Source organism: Daphnia pulicaria, chromosome 7 (assembly GCF_021234035.1).
Source record: "Daphnia pulicaria isolate SC F1-1A chromosome 7, SC_F0-13Bv2, whole genome shotgun sequence".
Lineage (NCBI taxonomy): Eukaryota > Metazoa > Arthropoda > Branchiopoda > Diplostraca > Daphniidae > Daphnia > Daphnia pulicaria.
The window spans coordinates 5,392,599-5,408,516 of NC_060919.1; the positions used below are offsets into that span (position 1 = coordinate 5,392,599).

At 42.0% G+C, this 15,918-nt stretch overlaps 2 protein-coding genes and 2 long non-coding RNA genes across 7 annotated transcripts; 1 reads left to right on the top strand and 3 right to left on the bottom strand.

Moving 5' to 3' along the window:
* Nucleotides 1-994: 994 nt before the first annotated feature.
* Nucleotides 995-3,375, bottom strand: LOC124350459. Its single transcript, XR_006920984.1, has 3 exons — nucleotides 3,118-3,375; nucleotides 1,900-2,971; nucleotides 995-1,811 (listed from the first exon to the last, which is right to left on the bottom strand). It is a non-coding gene; the product is annotated as an uncharacterized LOC124350459 (long non-coding RNA).
* A 596-nt stretch (nucleotides 3,376-3,971) lies between these two features.
* Nucleotides 3,972-6,822, bottom strand: LOC124349914 (histone H3.v1-like). Its single transcript, XM_046800847.1, has 3 exons — nucleotides 6,712-6,822; nucleotides 6,391-6,585; nucleotides 3,972-6,334 (listed from the first exon to the last, which is right to left on the bottom strand). Exons 1-3 carry the CDS (start codon nucleotides 6,715-6,717, stop codon nucleotides 5,687-5,689), a joined length of 849 nt encoding a protein of 282 aa, XP_046656803.1. The 5' UTR covers nucleotides 6,718-6,822; the 3' UTR covers nucleotides 3,972-5,686.
* Nucleotides 6,823-9,958: 3,136 nt separating this feature from the next.
* LOC124349388 (proline-rich extensin-like protein EPR1) lies at nucleotides 9,959-15,273 on the bottom strand. Of its 4 annotated transcripts, none has more exons than XM_046799949.1 (6): nucleotides 15,166-15,273; nucleotides 14,956-15,099; nucleotides 14,844-14,891; nucleotides 13,777-14,785; nucleotides 12,176-13,269; nucleotides 9,959-11,557 (listed from the first exon to the last, which is right to left on the bottom strand). In XM_046799949.1, the coding sequence occupies exons 1-6, from the start codon at nucleotides 15,169-15,171 to the stop codon at nucleotides 10,247-10,249; spliced, it is 3,612 nt and encodes a 1,203-aa protein (XP_046655905.1). In that variant the 5' UTR covers nucleotides 15,172-15,273; the 3' UTR covers nucleotides 9,959-10,246. The 4 variants fall into 4 exon arrangements, with proteins under 4 accessions (XP_046655905.1, XP_046655904.1, XP_046655903.1 ...); XM_046799948.1 differs by having other exon boundaries at nucleotides 12,176-13,665; nucleotides 13,756-14,785; XM_046799947.1 differs by having other exon boundaries at nucleotides 9,959-11,537; nucleotides 12,177-14,785.
* LOC124350204 lies at nucleotides 11,552-12,140 on the top strand. Its single transcript, XR_006920448.1, has 2 exons — nucleotides 11,552-11,720; nucleotides 12,018-12,140. It is a non-coding gene; the product is annotated as an uncharacterized LOC124350204 (long non-coding RNA).
* Nucleotides 15,274-15,918: the final 645 nt, after the last annotated feature.

Genomic DNA, 15,918 nt, shown 5'->3' on the forward strand with positions numbered 1-15,918 from the left:
TCTGACACGATTTTAAAACATAAAAAAGCCCATCTAAATAATAAAACAAATGAGCGGTGTCACAACTGTCATCGGAGATGTCGGGCTTTGGGGGAAATAGAAAAAATAAAAAAAAAAGTGCCTACGTGATATGGCAAACGTGAAATGCTGAGAGTGGCCACCAGAGGCGTGTGTATTGCTCGTTATCACATTTTCAATGACGTCTCTACTGGCTACTCTACTATACGGTCGGATTGCACCGCCGAGTCTCAATAGGAGCTCCCCATGTGGGAGCAGCCATAAAAGCCATAGTCCTTTTTCCCAAGTTAAATAAATGTTAAAAAGAAAAAAGAAAAAGAACCGATTGGTAGTATACCAGGTATGGCAAACATGGCAAGAGTGTGCAGAGAACGAAAGAAAAGAATATGAACAACATATTGTAAAAAGGATTTAGTGGACTTTTGCCTTTTTCAAAAAAATAATCTCGTGAAAGAATAAACTGCAGGTTTTTCCCGCTGCAACACTCTAGTAGGGACCGTGTTTAAATGCACTATCGTTCAAACATGGGGCGATGATGGTGCAACAATATCGTCCCCAAGTGCCAAAGTTTACCCAAACAGTGTCGTCGTTTTGTGTGTTATTTTTTAAAAGCAACCACCCAAATACAAATCTACAGGCACATCAGGTCGTTCTACAGCTGGGGTGATACTGATAATCCTTAATTCGTTGGAGATTATTTTTCACGTGTTTTCCCAAATTTTCAATCTGTTTAAATATTCGAAACAAAAAACCAAAATTCCATTCGTCTCAGAAGATTACCAATTTTTCGCTTCATCATCGAACTGAATTGGCTCTCGTAATTTAAAAAAAGAAATGGATGGGATATGATAGACGAGCCGAGCTAAACGAGGACTCCTCAGCTGTTTCCTTTAACTGGAGGGGAATGGGTACGCATTGCCGGCGATGGTGCAATCGTGCCGAAAAATGTTTTCCCAAACTTTGCGTTCGTGCAGCCGCGCCGACCGGCCCTTCTCTCTCTCTCTCTCTCTCATAAAAGGCCCCACGGGGCTATCGGCAAATCGATTCACAACCACATCACAAAAATAAAACAGAAAAGAAAAAGAAAAAAACACATGATCAAAAATTCCAAACGGCAACGATGCAATCTATATTCAGATTTTGTTTTAGTAAATGAATTAAAGTTTCAACCAACGTCCACGAATCACGTAATAATAATTACTTTTGATAATAATATATTTTATAATAACTTTTCATTCAATGGTGGAAAAAGAAAGGATCGAATGAGGAACAAGTCCATTTTTCGATTGCGCGACGGTCAGTTTGTGCTGGCGTCTCTGTTGTAAATTTATTGAATTAAAAGAGTTGGATGTTTGGTTTTTTTCTTATTTCGTTTCTGCCTTTTGAAGAAATACGAGTATCATTTTATAAAATGTATGTGGGCATTCGAGTTCAAACCGGTTTAGACATACACAGGCACATAGTATATATATTCCTGTATATAGATGCGGCCGAGCTACGGGGCCTTAGAACGTGTCCGACTTGGCAACAACAAGCCTCCAGTGTTTTTCTCTCTCTGTCTCTGTTAGAGAGAAAGATGTTCTGAGAATAAGAATAATTTAGAGTTTCAGTTTATTTAAGACAGAGGCTTATTTTTATTTTTCATTTTTTTTTTAAACAAGAAAAAGAAACAAGTTACGACCAGATTCCTTTTTCTTTTTCTTCCAACCTGTCTAGTTCACGTATAGAGAACGGAGCTGTAGTCTCTCTAACGCATACTGGATGCTACGCAGGTAAAAACATTCGACGGATACCTGGAAATGAAAAAAACAAAATCTGTACGTTGGGCATCGAATGTCAGATGAGAGAGCCAACCAACTCTCCGACCTATTGTTTTCTTACCAATATAATTAGCTGCTGTAGAGAGTTGCCTCGTCCTACGGCCCAAAACTCCAGTAGTGTGTATGCACGCGTATTAAATAAAAGATAATTACCACCATCATCAACTTCTCTTTTTTTTTTTCTTTCGGGGGCTACCGATTTCGGTCGGGTCACAGATTGAAACGGCATAAAAAAAAAGAAGCCTTTGAGTTATACATTATTATAACGAAACTAAAAATAAAAAGAAAATCTATTGAAGAAGATAATAAGGACGACTGTAGAAGACTAGAGGGGTTCTCATTCATCCGGTTATTCCAGTATCCAGTTATAATATTCCTGTATGTTATTATCACACACACAAAGTCGACTCTGTCTGTATAGGCTCTTCTAGGATATAATACGTAATGTTTTTCAAACGCCGACGACAGGCTTTAAATCTCTGGACGAATTGGCTGCTGCTATACCGCCCTTGGGGCTGAACGACGCGTGGCTTCATTAAGCTGACGAACGGTTTTCTTTTTATTTTGTTTTATTTTTACTGAAATTCTGTCTGAAGGAAAAGGATTACACACACTCACTCGGCAGACAGTGCACTTTGTCTCATCTAACCGTGACCCCTCCCCAAACTGTTTCGGCGCTCATTTTGACTTGGTTCATCGTCTCAACTGTGTCGTGACAAACAAAATTCAAAACCGAGCAGAGTTGGACAATGATTCGGACGAAACCAACTGCGATGATTATCTTTTCTCCATAAGTCTGCGTTTGGTTATATATTTTTTCTTTTTTTTACAGATGGTTGAATTCGTTGGTGGCAGCAGTAGCGAATCGAGATGAAATACTGCGATCGCGCACTTGAGTTTAACATTAGAGCTGCAGCAGCAATCTGCATGTGAAATAGGACTGTTTTGAGTTTTTGTTTGATGAAGGTAGGAATGACCAAACAAGGTGACGGTTGATGGAGAAGAGATCCAGTTTCATTTTCTCACGGAGCATTAATACCCGTCCGTGAAACTCGAGCGTGATTGATGGATTTTGACGGCGGGTTGAAGCGGTTCCCATCGATTTGATCGCCATCTATCGCTCAACATTTGAACTTTTTCCACGAAACGGAATTGAAAATCGCGATGAAAGGGATTTTTTAAAAAGAAATGCTTCCCGTTTTCAATCGGATGTGACGTCACAGCTATGACAATTCCATTGAAGGGGAGTATAGAACATGTAGCGAAAAAGAATCAATACTTTACTACGGATCGCATAGAGGTCGTCTATTGCGCAGGGAGAATTATACAGGCCCGGCATATTGGAATTGCTGATAAGAGGATTATTATACGATATACGTATTTGGTATATTCCCTTGTCCTCCACACCCACCTATGAGAATGGAAAATGTAATATTCATTCCGCTTCTTTCTTTTGTACAACATCACGTGTGAAATAATGACATGAAAAAAAAATAAATCAAGAGACAAAATGCTGACGGAAGTAGGCTATATAGTTTTTTTCATTAGGTATAACACTAATTGCATGTTAATGACCGATGAGAAAGGACAATCAACTAAAGGCGGCTTATTAAAAAAAATATTATCAGTTTTCTTATTTTTCTTTTTTTAACGAAGAAATTTCCTGGAACTAGCTGTTTACCTTTCTGACCCCGGATGTTACCATCGTTATATAAATCTTAGAAAAAAAAGGCTGCCAGAGGCCATCCCCCCAGTATAACTTATTTACCCAGCAAAGAGTCGTGACACATTTATACTTTTGGGGGGTTTCTCTATACCGTTTAACGTTACGATCGAAGTTCAACTAAATATTTGTAAAAAAATATAAAATAGTAAATACACAAAGTTCAATATTATACGAACGCTACCCGACACAATCACAGACCCCTCGCCGTTACATAACGAATGCACCAAGTGTCAAAGTGAGCAGAGTCTAACCAGTTAAATATAGTTCGGCCCTGGGTTATAGAATTCGTACCGTAGTATAGAGGGACACAGGTCAGACAGTTAACAAATCGACATGTCGGTCTGTCTACCTAAACTAGGCCAACCCTGAAAATGGAAAAGAAATGAACTCTAGAAGAATAGAGCGGAAAAAATAATACATGAATAATGTATTGTGGTGTCGAGTGATACATAAATATTTCATGAATCAAGGTGGGGTCCGCGTCACTCAAGTGTCAAATGACCGGTAAAAAAAAAACGTTAAGTAAAAACCGTTGTTTCGCACGGTAAGAGCGTAAGAGCAAAAAAATGAAAACCTTTCATTTGATTCTCGAGATTATTATACCGCTGTACACTTGACGACAAAAACTTAAATGTCTGCCATATCGAACCGAACCGACTGGTTCGAATTTTTCCACTCGACGACCGCTGAATGTAATTCACGTCACGTGCTGCTGTATTCAGCCCAAAAAAACCCCAGCTCAGCTGCTGCTGTCCAACTCTGAAATGTCTCCCCAATTACGCAACTATGCTGATCGCATTCTTTTATAGTGCAAGTAAAAAGAGAAAACTCGGAACGTAGTACAGTCAACGAACGATTACTTAATGTGGAATTTTGTTCGCATTTGTACACGACAAGTCAAGACGGAGAACGGGGGCCTTAGCATTCTGCGATAACATATAGAACTTAATCTCTTTTAGATATTATATACCCTTATTGTGTTATGCGTAGTTGGGTCTGATTGTGAAACGCAGTGAAACGTACAGCATCAATTTGGGGATTTATCATCAGAATCGATATTTTGGCACAACTTCTGTTTGTTTCTTTTTGCTTGGACTGGACGAACCTGAAACAAAATCACATTTCGGGATCAGTCTAAATGAAATAGAGTAGCCTACTTTCTCGCTAAATACCGACAAGGTTATAAGCTTTTTTCTTCGACAAAAGATATTAGGATAGCCCAAGAATTGCTACAAGGTCAGGTCCACAGAAAGAAAAGACAGTGACTTGTCGAATTTTAAGTGATGCAATGCACGTATTATATTCGTTTCCAGACGGTCGTGTGCACGAATACCTTTTTTTGTCTTGTCTTCCAAAATAACTGGACCAATTTTACACACTTTTCTGTGACGAATTCACGCCCTGCATACGACTGGGCGACCTCTAAAAAAAAAAGAAGAAAATGCGACAACCCCCCCCCCCCTCCCCCCCAAAAAAAAGTTGTTCTTTAGGCCGGTTCCGCAACTTCACAGGGACCAAATTCCACGCTCCTTCACTTTCTATGCGCCGTGCATCGCGATCTGGCGTCAGCTCGCGTCAAAAAATGTATTCAAGTTACGTTTAAAAATAAAATTCAAAAGATTTGAAAGATAGAACTTGTTTTGGTATTTGGAAAAAAGTGAAAGAAGACGTCCCCAAATAAAACCGGCTGTGATCATCTATTGCCTACTGCAAAATACACCCTAGCCAACGCCCATATCTAAATTTATCTTTCCATACGTCTACTACTGGGTCCGATATGTCATCGAGGACTCTTTTTAAAAAGTTAGATGAATCGATTAACACAACAAAAAATACAATCATTTTTTTTTCTCGCTTTTACACATATATTTTTATCTAAATGTGAAAATGGATAGGTGTATCATTATATAGCGTGAGCGTGATTATATAAATTATAGTAAATTGAGAGTTGTTTGTAAATGCAAGCGCATGTGTCACATGTTATGTAACAGACCATTGCGGCTATATAAATGCCTGAACAAGGTTTGTATACAATAATAGGATTAACAATGCGAACACGCTAGAAATTTTCCTACGATGAAATGTTTGTTTTTTAAACGACCGTTGGGCAATCATTTATAGATTACTGCGGTTTGTAGAACCATTGGCGATCAGCCAGGGGACTGACCACTGTTTTAGCGGTGGCCAGGGGTTCGCTTCTCGTGGCAGACGTTTTGGGCGTTTCAACTACAGCCGGATCGCTGTTCTCCGACCTGGCGTATCCGAGATTGTATCCAGGTGCACGGACCCAACCGGATTTTCTTACAGTGACAACTGGGGCAGACGAGGGCTTTTCGAAAACGATGGGCGAGTACTTTGTCGTCGTTTCTACTACAGCCGCTACGACTGGTTTAACGTATTTCGACTCGGTTTTGGGTGTTTCAACCGTTTCAACGACTGCGGGAGCGGAGATTTCAGTCTTGACGACATTGTACCGTGGGTATGTTACCGTGGGTTTTGGGGCTTCGGTGGTGACTACTGGCTTGTAGACCGGCCCTGGAATCTGAATGTAATTCGATTTGATGTAGGCCGCTGCTGTGGGAACGTAAGTGGGCTTGACGTAGGTCTCAGTCGTGTAAACGACGGGGACGTAGCCCAGCACTTTAACTGTTGTGACTTGTTCATCAGCTTGATGATTGGTGCTGCTTTCCTCCTCTTCTTTTTCTTCTTCTTCGTTTTCCTCGGATGAAGACTCGTTAGAACCTTCTTCTTCTTTCTCTCCTTCTTTGCCCTGCGAATTTGACATTTTAATACCAAACGAAATGAAATGGTTTGAATGTTACTTACTTCGGTCTCGGATTCTTCTTCTCCTTCAGTTTCAACCTTGGCTTCAGCATCAGCTTCGGCTTCAGGGACGTCAGTGACAGCTACATCGACATCGGTTTTATCTTTGGCAAGATATTTTCCGGCAGCAACTTCTGATACGGCTGCTGCTGATGCGGCAGCTACGGCGAAGGCCAAAACGACAGCGAAAAGCCAAATCTATAAAAATAAAACAAGTTGAGCTGTTGTTAAATTTGAAATGATTTACCAAACAAAGTGAACAGAGAGAGAGATGGTGTATCCAAATATTTGAAATCAGGCAAAGACTTGATAGTCACTATATACCTTCATGGTTGAGCAGTAGTGGAAACGAGACTGAAGGATAGTTGAAGAACTTCGTGGCCCTTTTTATACTTGCTCTCGATTGACATGTCAACCGTATCACGGTCACTGCAAGAGGTATATACCATGAAATGGCTAAAAAATTTTGGATAAAAGAAAGCGACGAATCGACTTTTGATAATCTTGCATAAGGGTCCTTTCAACACCAATATATGTACAATAAGTCCATGATCCACTTTCATCTCTGGAGTAGGGGAGTCAACCTATACTGTGTAGTGCCTGGGAACTTTTGTGACGTGTTCCTTTTTTTTTCCTTTTCTTCTATAGCGTGACAAACAAATGTGCGGCATTAAAGTCATTTTGGCGATGTCTAAACGAGTTTGAATTAATGAAAGTACTTAGGTGACGGTATAGACGGTTCAAGCAATTCTCGCTATCAGAAGATATCAAAAGCTGTGTCGGGCATGTATTGGTTAATCACGTCACGGCATTTATACCTCGTATATGTTTAATTTTTGGAAAATTTATTATTACTTATTTACAGACCATTGTGACTCAATATCTTGAATCACGTTGCTTTCACTTTTTGTGATCGACATTTAAGTAAGCAACTTCTTTTCCCAGTGGCTATTCCACTTTCTTTCTCTGAATTCTGCAGCGATTTATCAAATGTTATAGATTTATTGAAGATTTTTGTGATCTATTTGGAATCGAACAACAGGGAAGCAAATTAAAAAAAAAAATTGCAAGATTGAAATAAGGCTTCGGAATTATCTACTCTTCGCTTTTGAAGGCTATTAACGAACAGGTTCATGCAAAACTAAATATAAAATAACCAGAAAATAATTCTAATGACCTTTAACGCTACAGTTTTTGTTTTTTTGCAAAGTAGCTTATCAGTTGAATAGGTCAACGTTAGTCTGGGCATTGTTGCAGCTCGAAGGCCGCTCATTTATAGAAATTCATGGTATGTATAGAAAGTTAAGCTTTGGAGGATTGGAGTTATTACTTCAAAGGAGTTTTGTTGCCTAACCGTTTAAAAAGTTTTGACGGTTTAAGATTGCAGTTGAATAGAGTAATAGAACGAAGCTGTGCCGGCGTTGCCGCGTTGCGTCAGGTCCCTCTTGGTTTGGACATATAATTTTTTATATGCACTTTGCATTTAGTTTTTAATATTAAAATATTTCCGAGTTTGATTGTTTACCCACAGACAAAGTTGTGAGGTATAAAACCGGGGCTGTTCGCCTGCATCAGTCGCTCTACAAATGAGATATTTAATGTTATTATTACTGGGCTACATTATACTACTATTAGTGGGTTATATTATTACAAAAACGGCAAGAGAAAAAAAAAGTTCCAGTCATCTGCAAAGCTCAGGAATAACCGTATAGTCCAAAAACTCAGCAAATAGTCTAAAATGAAGAACAGAGATTACATATTGTTCCTACCTTTAATCCTGGGGAAAACAGCCAGACATCCATCCACAAGTGCTTCATCCATCAGCTGAAAAGTTGAAGACACCATGCGGCCTCGTGAAAACACCCACACTCACATGGGTGTACACGTCACGATGACATTTTTAGATGGGGGGAAGAAGAGATCTCCTCAACTCGAACGACATCATCGGAAAGTTTCTCCAATCTAGGGAGATGCTGTGTATCTAAATGAAAAATGAAAAATGGATTACAAAAAATATTTACAGGAACAGCAAATATAAGGAAAAGTTAAAAAATAAGAGACAGTGCTGGGTAAACCGTAATTGTGATGCAAGTGTAATAATGATGCAAGGCATACATTATTAAATTATCTAGCAGGCCACAGGAATAAAAGCGATGATAGCCTACTGAGATTGCTGCTGATCACAGGTTAATACCAGCACAAGCAAAATTTGCAGAACTTGTTACGATGGCTGACTCAGACCTCAAATCTGAAATTTGCCTAAAGGAAAGGGTTACTTTATATGGTGCAAAAAATACTATGATAAATGCCAACCAGAACCGAACATTTGGCAAATTTTGAAAGTAGGCCTACCTCTTCTATTTAAACTCCCATCATTTGAATTCTTAGTTTTACCTACCTGCTTAACAGCATGCTGATGGAGTGTATAATGAGATTCTATAATATGACGCGATCAGAGTAACAGCTAGTTCACACGAGGTCCACATTATAGTAATCTAATTTGTTCTGCTATTTTTCGTACAGCCACGATCGTTTAACGTGATCATTCCGTTTTCTTTGTAAGATTCGAAATGAACAACGAACACAACGAAAACAATTAAAGCAGACGAAACTAACCATCTATTTATTAGCATACTTAAAATCTTATGATATCGATAGAAATCATACCCTGCCCTAAATCCAAATCGATAAAAATTGTTTTCTCATCCGCGCTCAAATTCCGTTAAACGAATCGGGATTATTTTAGTAGTTCGTTCGTCTCAACAAGTTACACTGAGCCCCCCTACCATGGTCAAGATAAATGTAAAAATTTGCACGAGCCACGAAATTCAAATAATTACCGAAACCGCCACAATAAGATATAAGACCTTCCAAGGCCCTCTTGGGAGCCAAAAGAGAATTAATTTGCCCTGAAGTTGCCTGAACAATCCATATATAATAAAACAGCAAGCTTTTGGGGGAGGAGCCTGTGTCTGTCACGGACATTTTGGGGGAGGAGCCTGTGTCTGTGTCAACACAGGCTCCTCCCCCAAAATGGAAAATGCCCAAACATGCCAATCACCACCAGATGTCGTTGCCGTGATGACGCAACAACCAGCATCACCGCCAGATGTCTATAGCATCGCCGTTATGACGAAATCTTCAAGTACTGGGCAGATTTCCCACGAAAAAATCTATTACGGGCAGATGATTAAGCTACAGAAAAGCGAATAGCAAAAGAGTCCGAATTTACGCTAGACAAAAGTTCCCCGGATTTGAACGGGGCTCAGGTTACTCGTTGCTGATATAAGAGACTACCGTTACAAAAGTACCAGTACCATTCAAAGCCCTGGCTATTCCAATCATGAAAAGCGCGCAAGCCAAATTAAATGAAATCAAACATTAAAACAGAAGTTTGCAAAGCTCAAAAAGTTTTAAAATTCGCTGACACACAATCACTCCATCTACCAGACAAAGTAAGAAAGGTGTCCACAATGGCAAGTATAATAGCCTAGCACGCAGAAAAGTTTCGCTTTGTGCCATATATTTCGCCAGATGGTCAGAATGTAGAAATGAATAAAAGACAGATGTATGTTTTTCACAAAAATGATTTAAACTATTTATTTTTAAAATTATATTTTCAGAAGAATATACGAAATAAGCATGGCTTTTGACAAGCATCACAATAAGTGTAGCTATTTAACTACCATAAAACCCTATACATGATTGAAGTCACTGTAAAAACCAAAACGTCCACATCACTGCACACAAAATTGGTGAATAAATCTAAATCAAACCATAAATACATTTCTGAGCGACTTCATTAAGTTGATGTCGGCCAATAAGCAAATTTTTGATTTTAAAAATTCTGAAATATATTTTAATTTGTGCTGGTTTCCGTCTTAGCGTAACCCAAGTTATACCCAACAGCACGAACAGAACCGTATTTCTTACCAGGACGTTTCACTTCTACCGGTGCGTAAGATGACACATAAGCTGGTGCAACAGGTGCTGGTGCAACGTAGACTGGATACTTGGGTGCCTCAACAGGTTTGTATGAAGCAACTGGAGCCGAGACATATTGGTTATTCGGTGCAGCATAATATCTTGGTTGAGCATAAGAAGAGGACACGTAAGTTGGAGCTGCTGCTTTAGGTGCACTATAAACTGGAGCAGAGAGTTTAGGGGTGGAATAGACTCGTTGAGGTTCGACTGTTCTGTACGACTGAACCTGAACATATTTGGGCTGTTCAACTGTTCTGTAAGTAGTTTTCACTTCAACCGTAGCTGGTTCGCTGGTTTCGGTCTTAGCATATCCCAAGTTGTATCCTGGTGCTCGAACTGATCCGTATTTTTTTCCTGGGGTTTTAACTTCATAGGTTGAAGGGGCGCCATAGGCAGAAGCTTTATAGACAGGAGCAGCGGTGGTTGGTGCAACGTAAACGGGGGCTGCAGTTGTAGGGGCAACATAAACAGGTGCAGCCGTGGTTGGTTTAACGTAGACTGGGGCAGCGGTAGTTGGTGCAACGTAGACTGGATATTTGGGTTCGGGAGCTACGTATTTGGGTCGTTCAACTTCTACAGTTTTGTAGGTTGTCTTTACTTCAACTGTAGATGGTTCGCTAGTTTCGGTCTTTGCATAACCCAAGATGTATCCTGGAGCTCGAACAGATCCGTATTTCTTTCCTGGGGTTTTAACTTCATAAGTTGAAGGAGCGACGTAGGTAGGAGCAACATAGGCTGGAACTTTGTAGACTGGGGCAGCGGTCTTGGGTGCAACGTAGACTGGAGCAGCGGTGGTTGGTGCCACGTAAACGGGGTATTTGGGCTCTGGTGCTACGTATTTGGGTTCAGGGGATACGTACTTAGGTTGTTCAACTTCTACTGTTTTGTAGGTTGTCTTTACTTCAACTGTAGATGGTTCGCTAGTTTCGGTCTTTGCATAACCCAAGTTGTATCCTGGAGCTCGAACAGATCCATATTTCTTTCCTGGGGTTTTAACTTCATAAGTGGAAGGAGCGACATAGGCTGGAGCTTTGTAGACTGGGGCAGCGGTGGTTGGTGCCACGTGAACGGGGGCTGCAGTTGTGGGAGCAACATAAACGGGGGCAGCGGTGGTTGGTTTAACGTAGACTGGAGCAGCAGTAGTTGGTGCAACGTAGACTGGGTATTTGGGTTCAGGGGCTACGTACTTAGCTTGTTCAACTTCTACAGTTTTATAGGTTGACTTTATTTCAACTGTTGCCGGTTCGCTGGTTTCGGTCTTAGCATATCCCAAGTTGTATCCTGGAGCTCGAACAGATCCGTATTTCTTTCCCGGGGTTTTAACTTCATAAGTTGAAGGAGCGACGTAGGTAGGAGCGACATAGGCTGGAGCTTTGTAGGCTGGAGCTTTGTAGGCTGGAGCAGCGGTGGTTGGTGCAACGTAGACTGGAGCAGCAGTAGTTGGTGCAACGTAGACAGGGTATTTGGTTTCAGGGGCTACGTACTTAGCTTGTTCAACTTCTACAGTTTTGTAGGTTGTCTTTATTTCAACTGTTGCTGGTTCGCTGGTTTCGGTCTTAGCATATCCCAAAATGTATCCTGGAGCTCGAACAGATCCGTATTTCTTTCCCGGGGTTTTAACTTCATAAGTTGAAGGAGCGACGTAGGTAGGAGCGACATAGGCTGGGGCTTTGTAGACTGGAGCAGCGGTGGTTGGTGCCACGTAAACGGGGGCAGCAGTTGTAGGAGCAACATAAACGGGTGCAGCGGTGGTTGGTGCAACGTAGACTGGAGCAGCAGTAGTTGGTGCAACGTAGATTGGATATTTGGGTTCGGGTGCTACGTATTTGGGTTCAGGTGCTACGTACTTAGGTTGTTCAACTTCTTCAGTTTTGTAGGTTGTCTTTACTTCAATTGTTGATGGTTCGCTGGTTTCGGTCTTTGCATAACCCAAGTTGTATCCTGGAGCTCGAACAGATCCGTATTTCTTTCCTGGGGTTTTAACTTCATAAGTTGAAGGAGCGACATAGGCTGGTGCTTTGTAGACTGGAGCAGTGGTCTGTGGAGCTACGTAGACTGGAGCAGTGGTCTTGGGTGCAACGTAAACTGGAGCAGTGGTGGTTGGTGCCACGTAAACGGGGGCTGCGGTTGTGGGAGCAACATAAACGGGTGCAGCGGTGGTTGGTTTAACGTAGACTGGAGCAGCAGTAGTTGGTGCAACGTAGACTGGAGCAGCAGTAGTTGGTGCAACGTAGACTGGGTATTTGGGTTCAGGTGCTACGTACTTAGGTTGTTCAACTTCTACTGTTTTGTAGTTTGTCTTTACTTCAATTGTAGATGGTTCGCTGGTTTCAGTCTTTGCATAACCCAAGTTGTATCCTGGAGCTCGAACAGATCCGTATTTCTTTCCTGGGGTTTTAACTACATAAGTTGAAGGAGCGACATAGGCTGGTGCTTTGTAGACTGGAGCAGTGGTCTGTGGAGCAACGTAGACTGGAGCAGCGGTCTTGGGTGCAACGTAAACTGGAGCAGCGGTGGTTGGTGCCACGTAAACGGGGGCTGCGGTTGTGGGAGCAACATAAACGGGTGCAGCGGTGGTTGGTTTAACGTAGACTGGAGCAGCAGTAGTTGGTGCAACGTAGACTGGGTATTTGGGTTCAGGTGCTACGTACTTAGGTTGTTCAACTTCTACTGTTTTGTAGGTTGTCTTTACTTCAATTGTTGATGGTTCGCTGGTTTCAGTCTTTGCATAACCCAAGTTGTATCCTGGAGCTCGAACAGATCCGTATTTCTTTCCTGGGGTTTTAACTTCATAAGTTGAAGGAGCGACATAGGCTGGTGCTTTGTAGACTGGAGCAGTGGTCTGTGGAGCAACGTAGACTGGAGCAGCGGTCTTGGGTGCAACGTAAACTGGAGCAGAGGTGGTTGGTGCCACGTAAACGGGGGCTGCGGTTGTGGGAGCAACATAAACGGGTGCAGCGGTGGTTGGTTTAACGTAGACTGGAGCAGCAGTAGTTGGTGCAACGTAGACTGGAGCAGCAGTAGTTGGTGCAACGTAGACTGGGTATTTGGGTTCAGGTGCTACGTACTTAGGTTGTTCAACTTCTACTGTTTTGTAGGTTGTCTTTACTTCAATTGTTGATGGTTCGCTGGTTTCAGTCTTTGCATAACCCAAGTTGTATCCTGGAGCTCGAACAGATCCGTATTTCTTTCCTGGGGTTTTAACTTCATAAGTTGAAGGAGCGACATAGGCTGGTGCTTTGTATACTGGAGCAGTGGTCTGTGGAGCAACGTAGACTGGAGCAGCGGTCTTGGTTGCAACGTAAACTGGAGCAGCGGTGGTTGGTGCCACGTAAACGGGGGCTGCAGTTGTGGGAGCAACATAAACGGGTGCAGCGGTGGTTGGTGCAACGTATACTGGAGCAGCAGTTGGTGCAACGTAAACAGGAGCGACGTATTTGGGTTCAGGGGCTTCGTATTTTGGTCGCTCAACCTCAACAGTTGTGTAGGTTGTCTTTACTTCAACTGTTGCTGGTTCGCTGGTTTCGGTTTTAGCGTAACCCAAGTTGTATCCTGGAGCTCGAACTGATCCGTATTTCTTTCCTGGTGTTTTAACTTCAATGGTTGAAGGGGCTACATAAACGGGAGCAACGTAGGTAGGAGCAACGTAGGCAGGAGCTTTGTAGACGGGAGCAGCGGTCTTGGGTGCAACGTATACTGGAGCAGCGGTGGTTGGTGCAACGTAGACTGGTGCAGCGGTCTTGGGTGCAACGTAGACTGGAGCAGCGGTCTTGGGTGCAACGTAAACAGGAGCTGCCGTTTTAGGAGCAACATAAACGGGTGCAGCTGTGGTTGGTTTAACGTAGACAGGAGCAGCGGTAGTTTGGGCAACGTAGACTGGGTATTTGGGTTGTTCAACAACTGTTTTGTCCGAGTTCTTTACTTCAACCGTGGATGGTTCGTTGGTTTCGGTCTTAGCATAACCCAAGTTATATCCTGGTGCTCGGACAGATCCATATTTCTTTCCTGGCGTTTTAACTTCAACAGCTGAAGAGGCGACATAAGTAGGAGCAACGTAGGCAGGGGCTTTGTAGATAGGGGCAGCGGTGGTTGGTGCAACATAGACTGGAGCAGCGGTCGGGGGTGGAACGTAAACAGGAGCTACATAAACAGGTGCAGCGGTGGTTGGTCTAACGTAAACGGGGGCTGCAGTTGTAGGAGCAACGTAAACGGGGGCGGCAGTTGTAGGAGCAACGGGTGCAGCGGTGTTTGGTCTAACGTATACAGGTGCTTCTGTTGTAGGTGCTGGAGCTGGAAGGTAAATGTAAATTGGTTTGCAGGAAGGAATTTCAGTGTCAGTTGTCGTTTTAGCAACGAGTTCTTCGGAAGATTCTTGTGAATTGGATATCTTTTCTACTTCCTTGTCGAATATTTCCTGTAAATTTAGGGGAATATTAAAAAACTCAGAACAAAATATTGCTAATTTTTTCTACCTTTTCGTTTTTGTAGTCGTCGTCATCATCCTTGTTCGCGTATTTTAACTAGTTTTCCCATGAAAAATTAATAAAATCTTTTGTATCTGGATTAAGAAATAATGTCACTCACTGATTCGGTAGTTTCGTTGTTTCCATCATCATCTTCTTGGGACACATACACAGCTGCAACAGGATCAGCAACAGCTTCAGCGGCAACTTGAGCGACATTAGCAGCAGCTAATGCGCAAGCAAAAAGAGCGACGACGAAGTAAACCTAAATGATAATCCAATAGCGATCAAGTTGAATTTTGTCTTCACCACGAAATCTGCAATTTAGTACCTTCATGGTTCTTTAAGAGAATGTGACTGAACAACAGTTGACGAACAACTGACACTGCACTATTGACCAGCCGATCGTTTTATACCCAACTCTATCAGTTGTGTCAACCCTATAACGACTGGATCAAAATGCGTGGCTGCTGTAGCCTACAAAGAGAAAAGGTTAGAACTTGAACGAGCGAGACGCAAGAGAAAGTGAACGGATTCGGTACATGCTGTATATAAGATTATCTTGCATGTTGTATACTTTCATGTTTGAGACATTGACAAAGTTCACGATCCACTTTCTTAAATGTGAAATAGGTGAGCCAAACCTACATGGGAGTTGCTTTACGTGCCACTCGTTGCTTATTTTCCATGTTTATATTAGGATGCATAAAAGTGGCGCGCTATTACAGCACTGCTATTCAAAACGAGTTTTAGCAGGTGAATGTTCCATACGGATACTGGGCAGGGATTCCTTCTCCCTATAGCTAAAAGTGAGCGTCTGATACTACTGCATGGTGATCTCGCGATCGGTGTTGCAGTTATCTGTACTTGTATGCAAATGTATACCACAAGATTGTGGCTACACCGCGAACCCGCTTTTGAATTTTAAACAAACTGCGCTAAGTGGTAAACTGGTTTTTAAATTTGGCTTCGGCATGACGCCTGTTTTGCCGTATTTTGCAACAGCACTATACCCATTCTATAAAATCCCATGAGTCGGCACTGTGTATGGTAATTCTTTTTTATGCCCATCATGTGCCGTCAG

Bases quoted from the DNA above. Each gene is read 5' to 3' on its own strand.
- LOC124349914 (XM_046800847.1), bottom strand. The intron at 6,335-6,390 runs GTAAGTAACATT...TCAAATTCGCAG, and splicing joins AAGAAGAATCCGAGACCGAA to GGCAAAGAAGGAGAGAAAGA.
- LOC124349388 (XM_046799946.1), bottom strand. The intron at 14,892-14,955 runs GTGAGTGACATT...TGGGAAAACTAG, and splicing joins ACAACGAAACTACCGAATCA to TTAAAATACGCGAACAAGGA. The intron at 14,786-14,843 runs GTAGAAAAAATT...CTAAATTTACAG, and splicing joins ACGACTACAAAAACGAAAAG to GAAATATTCGACAAGGAAGT.